Source organism: Schistocerca serialis, chromosome 5 (assembly GCF_023864345.2).
Source record: "Schistocerca serialis cubense isolate TAMUIC-IGC-003099 chromosome 5, iqSchSeri2.2, whole genome shotgun sequence".
In the NCBI taxonomy this organism is placed as follows: Eukaryota; Metazoa; Arthropoda; class Insecta; order Orthoptera; family Acrididae; genus Schistocerca; species Schistocerca serialis.
In genome coordinates, this window is record NC_064642.1 from 552,117,313 (window position 1) to 552,130,126 (window position 12,814).

Sequence of the window (12,814 nt, forward strand, 5' to 3'; positions counted from 1 at the left end):
AGTTCAATTGCAACTGTGTATTGGAAGCAAAAAATCTTCCCCAATAGACTTATTGCAAACATCCTCAGATAAAATAGCTGTATTAACCAATAACATAATACTTGGCTGAACATTTTGTTCAACAAAGTAATCATTACACTCCTCCAAAGTTGTAAAAGTGGAACATGAAATGGTAATGCCCCTCAAATCAGTATATGTTCTAAATCCTTATTTACATCTTGAAATTGTTCATTAACTTCATTTCTATGTCATACTGTTTAATTTCCTTAGAATGTAACTCATATGTTAAAGTTGTAATAGCAGATTGTAGTTTGGCTATCTTATTATTTATTTCTAACTTTTTCTTTCTTGATTCAGTTGTGTGTTCATCTGAATTTTGATTAGTTGTTTTTGTAAGTTAGCCTTGAATTCTAATTTTAAATTAGTATTTGTATTATCTGTTGTATTATTTAATTCAGCAGTGGTCTCTTCTTTTGTCTCAGCCAGAGTCTTTTCAAGTTTAATAACTTGAGCATTTATGTTTTTGTTAATAATATCCAGCCTGGACCACAACTCATCACCTTGCGCTTTGACACTAGTGTTAGTAGTATCTAATTTAACAGCTAAGTTAGCAATAGCTTCAGCATCCCTTCCATCTTCCTGGTTCTCACTTGCTTACACTACAGTGATGATAAATTTGCAACTAAACTTCCCTCATTACTAACCGTTACAAAGGATGGATAAATCTGTTAAAAATATTCTTATGTACACAAATACACTTTCTTTATACCACATCATACACTACCACCACAAAAATAAAATAAGTAAATAAATGCAAATTGGTTTTAATGCAGCTCACCAAACAACACTTGTGTGTCTCGCCACATTGCGACGATGACAAGAAATAGGATCACTGTGTTGGCCGTCCTGCATTGCCGTAGTTTAATGAGCAACAGATGTGATTACAGTTGGCTGCTGGGATGTTGTTGTGGAAATGATTAAACAGTTGCCCCCCTTCATATTCATGGTCACCAGTCTTCTGAATCTTAGATTTGTTAAAATTATTCTGACATATATATTTATATATTGTTGATTAATTAATTTATATCAGCAAACGATTTTTTCTTGAGTGGTTTTACCAGCAGTGCTTGTAATGGCTTCTGCATGTCGTCCTAATTTGACTCAGTTGTCAATGGAAACAGTGTAGCTTCTATAAAATATCACATATTTTCTTCCATAGCTCAGTTCTCTGGTTATTACCATAATTATTCCTTATTAATGTGATTCAATTACTGCAATGTTTGTTCTGTTAACTGTGATGTGTGTCAGAATGCAGTGTTTCCATTGGTTGTAGATAATTTGTTTGTTTGTGAGCTACAGATTCAGCATATTAATTCACTCACCTTGTTACTTCATCATGACCACCTTTCGTTTTTCAAATTCTACAGTGGTTGCTGGAAGTCAAGGTTGCACCAAAATATTCATTTTTGAAAATAAACATAATGCTTCTCAAATTAAACAGGATGGAATAACAACAGTATTACAAAAAGGCTAGATTAATATAACAATGACAACAAAGAATTATTGACAAAATAATTAAACTGCAAGCAGTGGCAGAACACATACATAAAAGAAAGTTATAATTTGGCAAGCTTACGGAGCCAGTGGCTCCTTCTTCAGGCAGAAGGGTTGAAGGGAAAGGAAGAGGGGTGAAGGAAAAGGACTGTAGAGGTCTTGGAAAAGGGGCAGATTTTGGGAAAGTAATCCAGAACTGTAGGTCAGGGGAGAGTTAGCGCGTGGGATGAGAACGAAAGACTTATTGCCAGGGACTGAATCAGATGAGATTTGAAAACCTGAGAGCTTAAAGATAGAAGACAGGGTAATATGCAGACAGAGATTACTCCTTAAACATCATGCATGAGTTAATAATAGTGAAAAGTTACGTGCATTGTATGTAACGGAGGTGGGAGTGGGATGGTGAAAAATAGATAGGTAAGATAATGAAAGATGTAGAAAACTGAAACGGAGTGAAGCAAAGAGTAGTTACTGTGAAGAAATGCTGATGTGGAAAAAAATTAATGTAAATTAAGGCCAGGTGGGTGGTGAGAACTAAGGACATGTTGTAGTGCTAGTTCCCACCTGTGGAGTTCTGGGAAACTGGTGTCTGGGGGAAGAATCCAGGTGGCACATGTGGTGAAACAGGCACTGAGGTCACGACTGTCATGTTGTAGAGCATGCTCTACAACAGAATATTGTGAGTGGCCAGTGTACACCATCTGCCTATGCCCATTCATTCTAATTGATAATTTGGTGGTAGTCATGCAGATATAGAAGGCCGAACAGTGTTTATGTAACAACTGGTTTATGGTCATTTCACAAGTGGCTCTCCCTTTGATATTATATGTTTTGCCAGTTACAGGACTGCTATTGGTGGTGGTAGAACTTTTGCAGCAGGGATGGTCAAAGGGGTTGGAGCCACAGGGTAGGGAGATGGATGCAGAAGGAGCATGGGGTCTTACAAGAATATTGTGGGGATTGGGAGGGCAAGAAAACTATTCTAGATGTAGTGGGCAAAATTTCAGATAGAATAGATCTAATTTCAGAGCATGATTTTAGGAAGTCACGACCCTTTCAAAGTAGGTAATTAACACATTCCAGACTGGTACAATATTGGGTCACCAGTGGTGTGCTCCAGAGCTGTTTTTTTTTTTTTTGGAGGGATTGGCAGTACCAGGATTGGATGTGATGGCCCAGGAAATCTGCTTTTTATCTAGGCTGGTGGGGTATTTACATGCAGTGAAGGCTGAGGTGAGAATGGTGGTGTATTGCTGTAAAGGTCTGCAGCCAAACAAATATGTTTGCCTTGGATGCCGAGGTTGTATAGGAAGGAATTTTTGGCATGGAAAGGATGGCAACTGCCAAAATGTGAGTACTGTTATTTGTTGGTAGGTTTAATGTGGACGTAAGTGTGTAGCTGTCCTTGGTGAAGATGAAATCAACATCAAGGAAAGTGGCATGGAATTTGGAACAGGACCATGTGGAATGTAATTGGGAGAAGGTATTCAGAGATTCCAGGAATTTTAGCTGGTTAGCCTCACCATGAGTTCATTTGGTAAAGATGTCATCAATGTATCTAAACCAAAGCAGGGGTCGAAAACTTAGGGATCGCAGGAAAGTGCCCTCCAAGTGACCCATGAAAAGGTTGGCATAGGAAGGAGCCATCCTGGTTCCCATGATCGTACCCCTGATCTGTTTGTATGTCTGCGCCTCAAAGGTGAAGCAGTTGTTGGTAAGTATAGCAGACCATGTATGTGGGGGATGCTGGTATAGAGGGAGGTAGCATCAGTGGTGACAAGCAAGGTGTGTGGGGGAGTGGGAAGGGCATGGATTTCAGACAATGTAGGAAATGGTTGGTACCTTTGATGTAGGACAGGAGTCTTTTTACTATATATTGCAAGTGTTGATCAACTAAGGCAGATATACATTCAGAGGGTGCTTTGAAGCCAGCAACTATAAAATAGCCAGGATGATTGGGTGTGTGAATCTTAGGAAGAAGATAAAAGGTGGGGGTACGTGGTTTGGGTAGGGTGAGAAGTTCTATGTATTGAAGTGTTAGTCCTTGTGAGGGACCTGAGGTTTTAAGGAGGGATTGCATGCCAGTTTGAATCACAGGGATGGGATCTTGATGGCAGATGCTTTACGTAGAGGTGTCAGACAGCTGGCATAGACCTTCACTAACATACTCCTTTCAGACAAGTACTACAATGGTAGATTGCAGATTCAGATGGTGTCATGAGCCTGCTGTAATATATGCTTTGTTACATAGACAGTATTGTGTTGGAATATTTGTTGACATAGAAAAGGTATGTGTCACTTGAAGACAAAATGTTCTAAAAACACCAATAGATCTACCTTAGCTACGTGCTTGTATTCATATGGTCATTGTTATGCTTTTAGGCAAAAAGTGGTTGAATTTCTCTCTGAGAGTTTGAAAAGAGAATAGTTTCCATTAAGGAAGTGTTTTAAATGTTACTCTCTTTGCCAAACCCACAAAGAGTGTAACATCTACTAGTTATGCATTTCTTTTACTAATGGATGATTTTGCAGTTTTTTGTTCCTAATCCAACTGTGCATGAGTATCTTTTCTTTTGCCACTCAGTATTAGGTGGTTGGAGAAGTGGGCTGCAGAGATAGGTTTTAAATTTTCTACAGATACTTTGTGTGTGTGTGTGTGTGTGTGTGTGTGTGTGTGTGTGTGTGTGTGTGTGTTTAACAGGTCTCATATTTTCCCTAATTACCAATAAGGGACCCCATTCTGTAGTTTAATGATTTGGTGAAGCTTCTGGGCTTCATATTACATTCTTAGTTGTCATAGTGCCACCTAAGGGAGCTGAAATCAAAGATCCTGGATGCACTGGCTACATATATTAAACAGCAAGCAAGGCTTGTCTGCCTCAGGTTTATAAAGATTTATTCAAATCACAGTTAGATTATGGGTGCACAGTATATGGGTCAGTGAAACCTGCTTACCTCTAGATCATGTCTACATCTATACTCTGCAAGCCACCATACTGTGTTTGGTGGAGGGTACTTCTGATACCACATTCTTGTTACCCCCTGTCCTGTTCTATTCACAAATGGTGTGTGGGAAAAATGAGTGTCAGTGAAGCTCCATAAGACATCTAATGTCTCTGATTTTCTCATTGTGATCATTTTGCAAGAAGTATGTGGGAGAAAGAGGTTGCGCTGAATGTGGAAACATTTGTCAGCATTGTGATAGTTTCTTAGACTACTTCTGAAGGAGGTCAAGAGAATACTATAACACACACAGAATACTAGATCAATTTATTATAACTTTAACTAAATGAAATACTTATATTTTAAACAATCCTTGTTCACAGGACTGTCTGTGTATATTTGTTACTATCACTGAACACCAACATATCACTTGGTACAATACGGAATAATAGACCCTTCTCTCAGTGTACAATTGATGATAAACTTTGCTACATACTTCTGTCTGCTACAACTCTCATGCTGCTGGCTCTGTAGTGAGATGATGCTGTTGTCTTTGAAAACAATTGCAGAGTGGGCTGAGTGGCACTCTGCTCTGAAGTAAGTTGGTCTTCAGCAGCACTGGCATTTGGAAACTCTTTTAAGGGTGTGTGTGTGTACGTTGACATTTCTTGTTTGTTGCTGTGTCTGGCAGCTGTGTCTTCCATTGTGAGGCACTAACTTTGTCATGGTACCTCATTCTTTGGACACCACCGTATTCCTTCCCATCCCCCTCCCCCTCCCCTTCCCCTTCCCCCTAACCTCCACACCAATATCGTGTAGTGCTGTGTCACGTGTTGGCACGGGTGGAGGGAAGGCCTGAATATGGACATAGACAGAGTGGAATGACAGCTGATGGCAGCTCCCTGTCAGCACCCCAATATCCACCTTGTGAGTGACTGGGAACACCAGTCAAAAACTTACCACACGGTGAGTGCCTGCATCCAGTGCTGCAGACACTGTGGTCAGCTTGACAGCAAGTGGAACTGCTGGGGTGGCATGATGGCTGTCCGGGGGCCGATGCCTCCATGGACATGAGCTCAAGCAGCAATATGAGCACGGACATTGGAGATGTCAGCAACGTTGTCATCTGCGGAGGCATGACGTCGATCTTGACTGACAGTACACTGGACGGTGCCAGCCACGATAGGTAGAGAAGTGGAGATGACTGTTGTTGTGCACCGCAGTGGTGTGCTGGATCTATGGGCAAAAATTCTGCAACAGAATCACTGATATAAGAGTGCTGCAGTTGGTTCTGGTGATGCTGTTGCAGCCCAGTGGAACATTGAAGGATGTGAAATGAATGTCCCAAGGCTTCATGCTGCAGTTGAAACGTTGTCTGATGTACCGGAATGAATTGTTTGCACAGCAACTGCAGAAGATGCAATTGGTTATGGGGATGGTGACTGTGGTAATTCTGCTGGTAACTTCTGATGGAAAGAAGTGGAAGGAGGAAAGAAAACCTTCAAGGCATGCTCCCATGAGTGGGAGGAATGGAGTTTCTTCATGTGACATTTGAACATTCAAATGAACCGTTCAACTTCACCATTTGACTGAGGGCAAAAACGAACAATAGTTAGATGGTGTGCCACTGACTGCACAAAACTGTTGAAATTTGGTTGACATAAATTGCAGTTCGTTATCTGAGACAAGTTCCTTAGGAAGATCTTCAAAACACAAAATACCGGTACCGTAGAAGACAAAGCTGATACCATACTAGCAGTAGTGGTCATGGGGATAACAAAAGAAAATTTTCTGTGTGTGTCTCCTGCATTGCATGACCAAGATTGCACCCATGAAATCAATACGGATGCATTTCCACAGTCTGGATGGACATTGTAACTCAAAAAATCGTTGCAATGGAGATTACTGGTGTTCCACACAAACATAACAATGAGAGGTCATTTGTCATTCTGCACGTCCATGCCCTACCAAGTGCAGTGATGTTGGATGAATTGCTTTGTGTGAACTACGCTGCAGTGACCTTGGTGCAACAAAGACAAAACTTCCCACTGGATGGAGTGAGGAGTCACAAGCAGTGCATTATCATTCGCTGTACACAAAAGCAGAACACATGACTGCGTAAATAGCGTGTGACAATGTAAAAAGTAGCGATGTGGCACTGGGTCCGGAATTTCTTTCAATCTATGTAGCCACCTATAGTGCACATATTGCAAAACTACATGAAGTGCTAGGTTGAAAGCAGTTGTTGCAGCAATACTTGAAAATTGAGAGGAGGATTTTGAAGACTTTCAAAATCCTGGATACTGCTTTGATAACATGTTTCCACATATGAATCAAAAGCTGTGTCAGTACTGACCGGTAATCAAGACAAATCAGCATCCAAATGTTGGGCAGTGGGTCTGTACAATTCGTACTGATATTTAGACACACACAGAGCCAATTGTTGCAGTTTTTGCACTGTCAGTGGTGGGACAGGCTTGGAAGGACTGAACAAAGCTGCTAAAGAGCAATGATCTGAAATCAAATAGAACTTCTGACCCTACAAGTATTGGTGGAACACCATGGATAATGGCGAGCACCTCTTTATAAAGTTGACTGTAATTGCACTGCAATTTGTTGAGAGTATCAGGAAAAGGCTGTGGACCTATCAAGTGAAGCAATCATGTGGGAGAGCACAGCTCCAATCCCATAAGATGATGCAATCCACAGTTTACTCGACAGGCTCAGCTGGATCAAAATTAATCAGATGACGAAGATGTAATAATGTGTCCTTTAACTGTTGAAATGTGCCATGACATTTGTCAAACCACACAAAGGGAACCCTTCCTTACATATTACATATATGTGAAACATTAGTATGAGCACTGAAGCTCTGATTCGTAATACAGTTTCTTGCATGCACAGGCCCGACAAATCAAACAAGTCTAAACCAAAAATGTCGACATTGTTCCTAGAACTGAGTATGTAAAATGAAACACATTTGGTAACATTACAAAAAGTTGCTGGTGACTTAGGTACTGGTGTTCCATTATACGGAGACAAAACAGGTTGCTGTAGCTGTGGGCTGCCGATCGTTTCTTGTGTGTCTTTATTGATAAGTAAAGTAGATACATCTGTGGTTAACTGAAATTTAATTGTCTGGTGAACTACTCTTAAATGGACAAAAAGTATGTCTGTCGTGTGCTATATCAGAAGGTTTTCGCAATGCAGAAACGTGAGTCTTCATTTGCGCTGGCTGTAATGGCATTGCTGACATGACGTGCACTTCCTGTTAGCTTTGCAGTAGCCATGTGTCAGCCTGCAGCTTGCCCTGGCTACTGTGTAAATAGACTGTTGGGATGTGACCTTGCCTACCACACTGGAAACACTTTGTGTCAGCAAGGACAAGCTTTTCTGTTGTGATATGAAATTCAAAGCTTCCTCATCCTGTTCTGTAGTACAGCAGGTGTACCATGAGAATGAAAGTTTTTACCTTTGCACTTACTTTTATTCTGACATCCATTTAGATGACTTTTAGACTAAGTGCCTTGTGCAGTCTGAACATGAGAAATACTCAGAGCCTCAAAATCAATCTCAGTTGTGTTCACAATACCTTGAGACTGCACAATAGATAAAACTGTTATCAGGTCACGATCTGGCAATTTTAGAATAGCACTGTGAATGGATACTTCTGACACAGTTTGTGTGATTGCGTCATAAGACTACTGTAGCTGAGTCCATAAGAACAATTGAACCTGCAATGTCTTGTTAGGCCTCTAAGTTCAGCAATCCACAGTTTTAAAGTCTGTTCAGGCTGCTTCTTGAGATGAACAAATTTGGACCTCACAGCAGCTGAAGCTGAGTGTCAAAATGTTCACCAAGTTTATGAATGAGATTGCTGTAACTAACATCTTCTGGAAGAGAATCAGAGCACAGTTTTAAACATAGATGGTACACATCAGCACTGATGCACGAAAAGCAATATGCGCCATGTCAGTAACATTATAGCTGATGAGGTGTGCTTCCAGTTGCATGCGATATTCAAACCAATGCTTGTTGCATTGCTCTCCTCACACTCATTTTGTCTTCATTCATCTTCTGTTTGTCTACCAGGCTTTGACTTTGCTTAAATTGGAGACAACGCTCTCTTTGCTTTTGCAGCAACTCTTTAATACATCTGTTGAGTCACGATGGGTCTTTTCCATCTCTCATAACCTTGCTGACCAGCTACTTGTCTGAGGCACATTGTACAATGCTTTTGAGTTTTACCCGTTTCTGCTCCACATATTAGTCTTCAGAGCTGCATATTTTACATTGAGTAGTTAGGTATGCTGCAGTCTCTCTGTCACTCTTGCTAAATTTTCATGCCATTTTTAACATTCCATGTGATACTCATAGTCATTAATGCTATCACAGCTTTACTATCGTGGAGTCCCTCCTCCACATTAACTGATACGAAAAGTTCAAGTCTGTTAATTATAGGAGGTCTGAGACATTGCCTACACACATTGTTTCTTTAACTGTCTGCTCAAAGTAATTTTCAGACAAAACATTCAGGACAGTCTCATATGAGTCCATTTACATGCCATCATTTATGCTGCGCAACATGAGGGTATCAGTCTGGCCACAGGTTCTTACAGGACCAGCCCCATAAGCTGCCTCTGTGTTGAGGCTAGGGAGCCACCACTTGGCATCTGGTGGTATTGCACCTCAAGTGCATCAGGCATATAAGATCCTCACTGTCCCACATCACCAGCATAACACATAAGCATCCTACTATGAAACAAATTTTCTCAAATCAAGCAACATGGTCATTTTGGATCCATATGGAACATTAGCTGAACACACTTGGCAAGTACCACTCAAATCCAGGGTTGAATTAATTGTAAGCCTGGCTATTGAAGAGGCTCAGAGAAATTTAATGATGTATAGGCCAGACTGCACTTCTGCTTATGGTTTTAATATGACATTTTATAAAATTTTAAATGAGCACTTTAATTGCATTGTTGGTTGTAAACAGATGGACTCTCTTGGCTTCTCTGTGGTTTTCTCTGAATGTATCCTTGAGGTCTGTCTCTCTAAAGAATTTAATGTTTCTGATGCAAAACTAAAAGTTATCTTGAGGATGCTAAAATAGACAGACATATTCAGACTGCAAATGTCCTCATCTTCTTTGTTTTCCAAGGCCCTTTCTGTCTCTACAATGCCTGTACCTAGCAGTATGAATTAGTCCAAACTATCCAGGACACAATTTTCTGGCTACAAAAGCTGGAGGAGGAGGTATCATTTTGTTGGGTGCCAGAGCACATAAGAAATCAAGAAAATGGTTTAACTTTGTGACATAACAACAGAGGAAACCTGTGACCATTATATGAAGACCAAGCACACACTTACTACTTTTGTTAGTTACTTATATTGAGAGACAACCTATTAGTAACCAAAAAAGCAGCAATAAGGACATGCTCAATATTGAGGAAAATGAATTAACAGATGGGTTGGCAGAGGAGGCATGTAGCAATAATCAAATGATTCAATGTGTTGTCCCCCTACATGCTATCACCTAATTGCCATGTATAGCAGGAAGAAGTATTGTAGGAAATGATGGATAATGTGCTATGGCTAGTGAGGCCAGGCAGTCACGACATACCTCCTCTCAGTATTATAGATGAGATATAGTCCTTCTTGTGTGTCCGCATACAGGACACAGTCCCATTACATCCAGCTTCTGCTCCAATGAAAGGGTCCTCCAATGCATGGTGCCTATGGCCGACAGATCATAGTGTGATTTTAATTGACTGTGTTTTATATTTAAAAAATTGGGTAGTGTAATTTGCGTGCAGAGTTGCCCTCTGTGTAGATACTGTTAAACATTTAGTTGTTCCCTAAAATATGAGAGAGGAGTTTTTGTGTGTTTTCTGGGTGTCTGGCTCATCCATTTTTTTTTGTCTTCTTGTGTTATTCACATTTTAAAAAAGTTCTAGAGCATCAACATTCAGTGTGTGTAGTAGTGTGAATGTGTACAGGGATGTGAGCGATTGCAGTTGTCAGTAAGTTTGTGTTTTACACCTTTTTAATGTTTTAGATATTTTAAACACATTTGTTTCTCTTTCAGCAACAATGCTTATAATTCGTAATTGAGTGCCCATAAACTGTAAAAACACACACACTCATTCCTGAATTTGCAGTATTAAATTTCTTCAATTTAACTATTAATTATTGATTAACAAATACTAATTCTATTTTAGTATCTTGGTTTGTACAGATGCAGGTGTTCATGTTATACACTTTCTTTGGAGGAAGATAATACAAATAATTGTGTACATTTCTCATACAGAATATCCAGATTCACAGCCAGCAGTTGAAGATCTTCGTGTGTGTTTACAAAAAACAGATCTTCGCAAAACCCTAGTGCAACGACTACAAAGGGCACTGGAAACTCGACTCTTGCATCCTGGTGTCAATACTGGTGATATTCTGACTGCTTATGTTGCCGCTATTCGTGCCCTTCGACAACTGGACCCCTCAGGAGTACTGTTGGACACTGTAACACAGCCTGTACGGTATGTGGAGTGTTGGTTAGTTATAAGATGTAAATATTTTCATGCATTTTATCAGTAATTTAGTAGTATGATATAAAAATAATGAGGGTAGACAATCAATCACCTGCTTTTGAAAATTATATGGAAAATGTATGTTAGATGTGAGTCGACCAGTTCCTCAAGCCAAACTGAACATGTGTACTTAACAGATACCAAACATTATGTACATCTCTGAGAGTGATTAAAGACAGTTGTACCAACCCATTTCTTTGTGCAGCCCTTGTGTAATGGCAGTGAGTAATGGCTGTATGAATTTCGGTTTAATATCTAAAGAAATTTCTGAAATACACAAAATACAGAATTTAGTACTTTCCATAAAAATAACTTCTTTACATCTTAATTTGTTTTGTGTAAAAGTCAATGAAGGACTGTAACTAAATACTTTATTATTAAATAACTAAGTAAACAGCAAATTAATTGAAAAGCTAAAATTTACGTAATAGTTCCAGTTTCGGACAACCACCATTACTTCATTTATCAGATGCCATTCTTCTCATATGATGTAGACTGAGGCAACAAAAGCCAGGGGATAGTGATATGCAGAAATACAGATGGCAGTAGTATCACATATACTCAGTATAAAAGAGCAGTATGTTGGTGGAGCTGTCATTTGTACTTGGGTGATTCATGTGAAAAGGTGTTTGACGTGATTGTGGCCCCATGACGGGAATTAACAGACATTGAATGTAGAATGGTATGTGGAGCTAGATGCATGGAACATTCCATATTGGAAACTGTTAGGGAATTCAATATTCTGAGATCTGCAGTGTCAAGAGTGTGCCAAGACTGCCAAATTTCAGGCATTACCTCTCGTCATGGACAAGGCAGTGGCTGATGTCCTTCACATAACAACCGAGAGCAGTGGTGTTTGTATAGAGTTGTCAGTGCTAACAGACAAGCAACACTGCATGAAATAAATTCAGAAGTCAATGTGGGATGTACGACAAACTTATCTGTTAGGACAGTGCAGCGAAATTTGGTGTTAATGGGCTATGGCAGCAGAAGACCAACACGAACAGCTTTGCTAATGGGCAGCAGAAGACCAACACAAACAGCTTTGCTAACGACATGACATCACCTGCAGCACTTCTCCTGGGCTCATGACCATATTGGTTGGACCCTAGGTGACTGGAAAGCCGTGGCTTGGTCAGATGAATCCTGACTTCAGTTGGTAAGAGCTGATGGTAGGGTTTCAAGTCTGCACAGAAGTTGTCAGTAGGGCCCTGTGCAAGCTGTTGGTGGCTCCTTAATGGTGTACGGTGTGTTTACATAGAATGGACTGGATCCTCTGGTCCAACTGAACTGATCATTGATGGGAAATAGTTATGTTCGGCTGCTTGGAGACCATTTGCAGCCATTCATGGACTTCATGGTCCCAAACAGCGATGAAATTTTTATGGGTGACGATGTACCACCTCACTATACCACAGTTGTTCACAATTGGTTTGAAGAACATTCTAGACAATTTGAGCAAGTGATTTGGCCACCCAGATTGCCCGACATCAATCCCGTCGAACACTTGTGGGACATAATCGAGAGGTCAATTCAGGTACAAAATCCTGCACAGGCTACATTTTCACAATTATGGGTGGGTGTAGAGGCGGTGTGACTCAATATTTCTACAGAGGACTTCCAACAATTTGTTGAATCCATGCCATCTTGAGTTGCTGCGCTATGCCAGGCAAAATGAAGTCCAACATGATATTAGGAGGTTTCCTATGACTTTTGTCACCTCAGTG

General features: G+C 40.2%; 1 protein-coding gene across 2 annotated transcripts in view; it reads left to right on the top strand.

The window, feature by feature from the left end:
- Nucleotides 1-12,814, top strand: part of LOC126481289 (anaphase-promoting complex subunit 2) — a 117,555-nt gene that overhangs the window by 38,197 nt on the left and 66,544 nt on the right. For both annotated transcript variants that reach the window (XM_050104928.1, XM_050104927.1), the window contains one exon: nt 10,811-11,036. In XM_050104928.1, the coding sequence (XP_049960885.1) occupies nt 10,811-11,036 (226 nt within the window). The remainder of the gene's footprint in view (nt 1-10,810; nt 11,037-12,814) is intronic.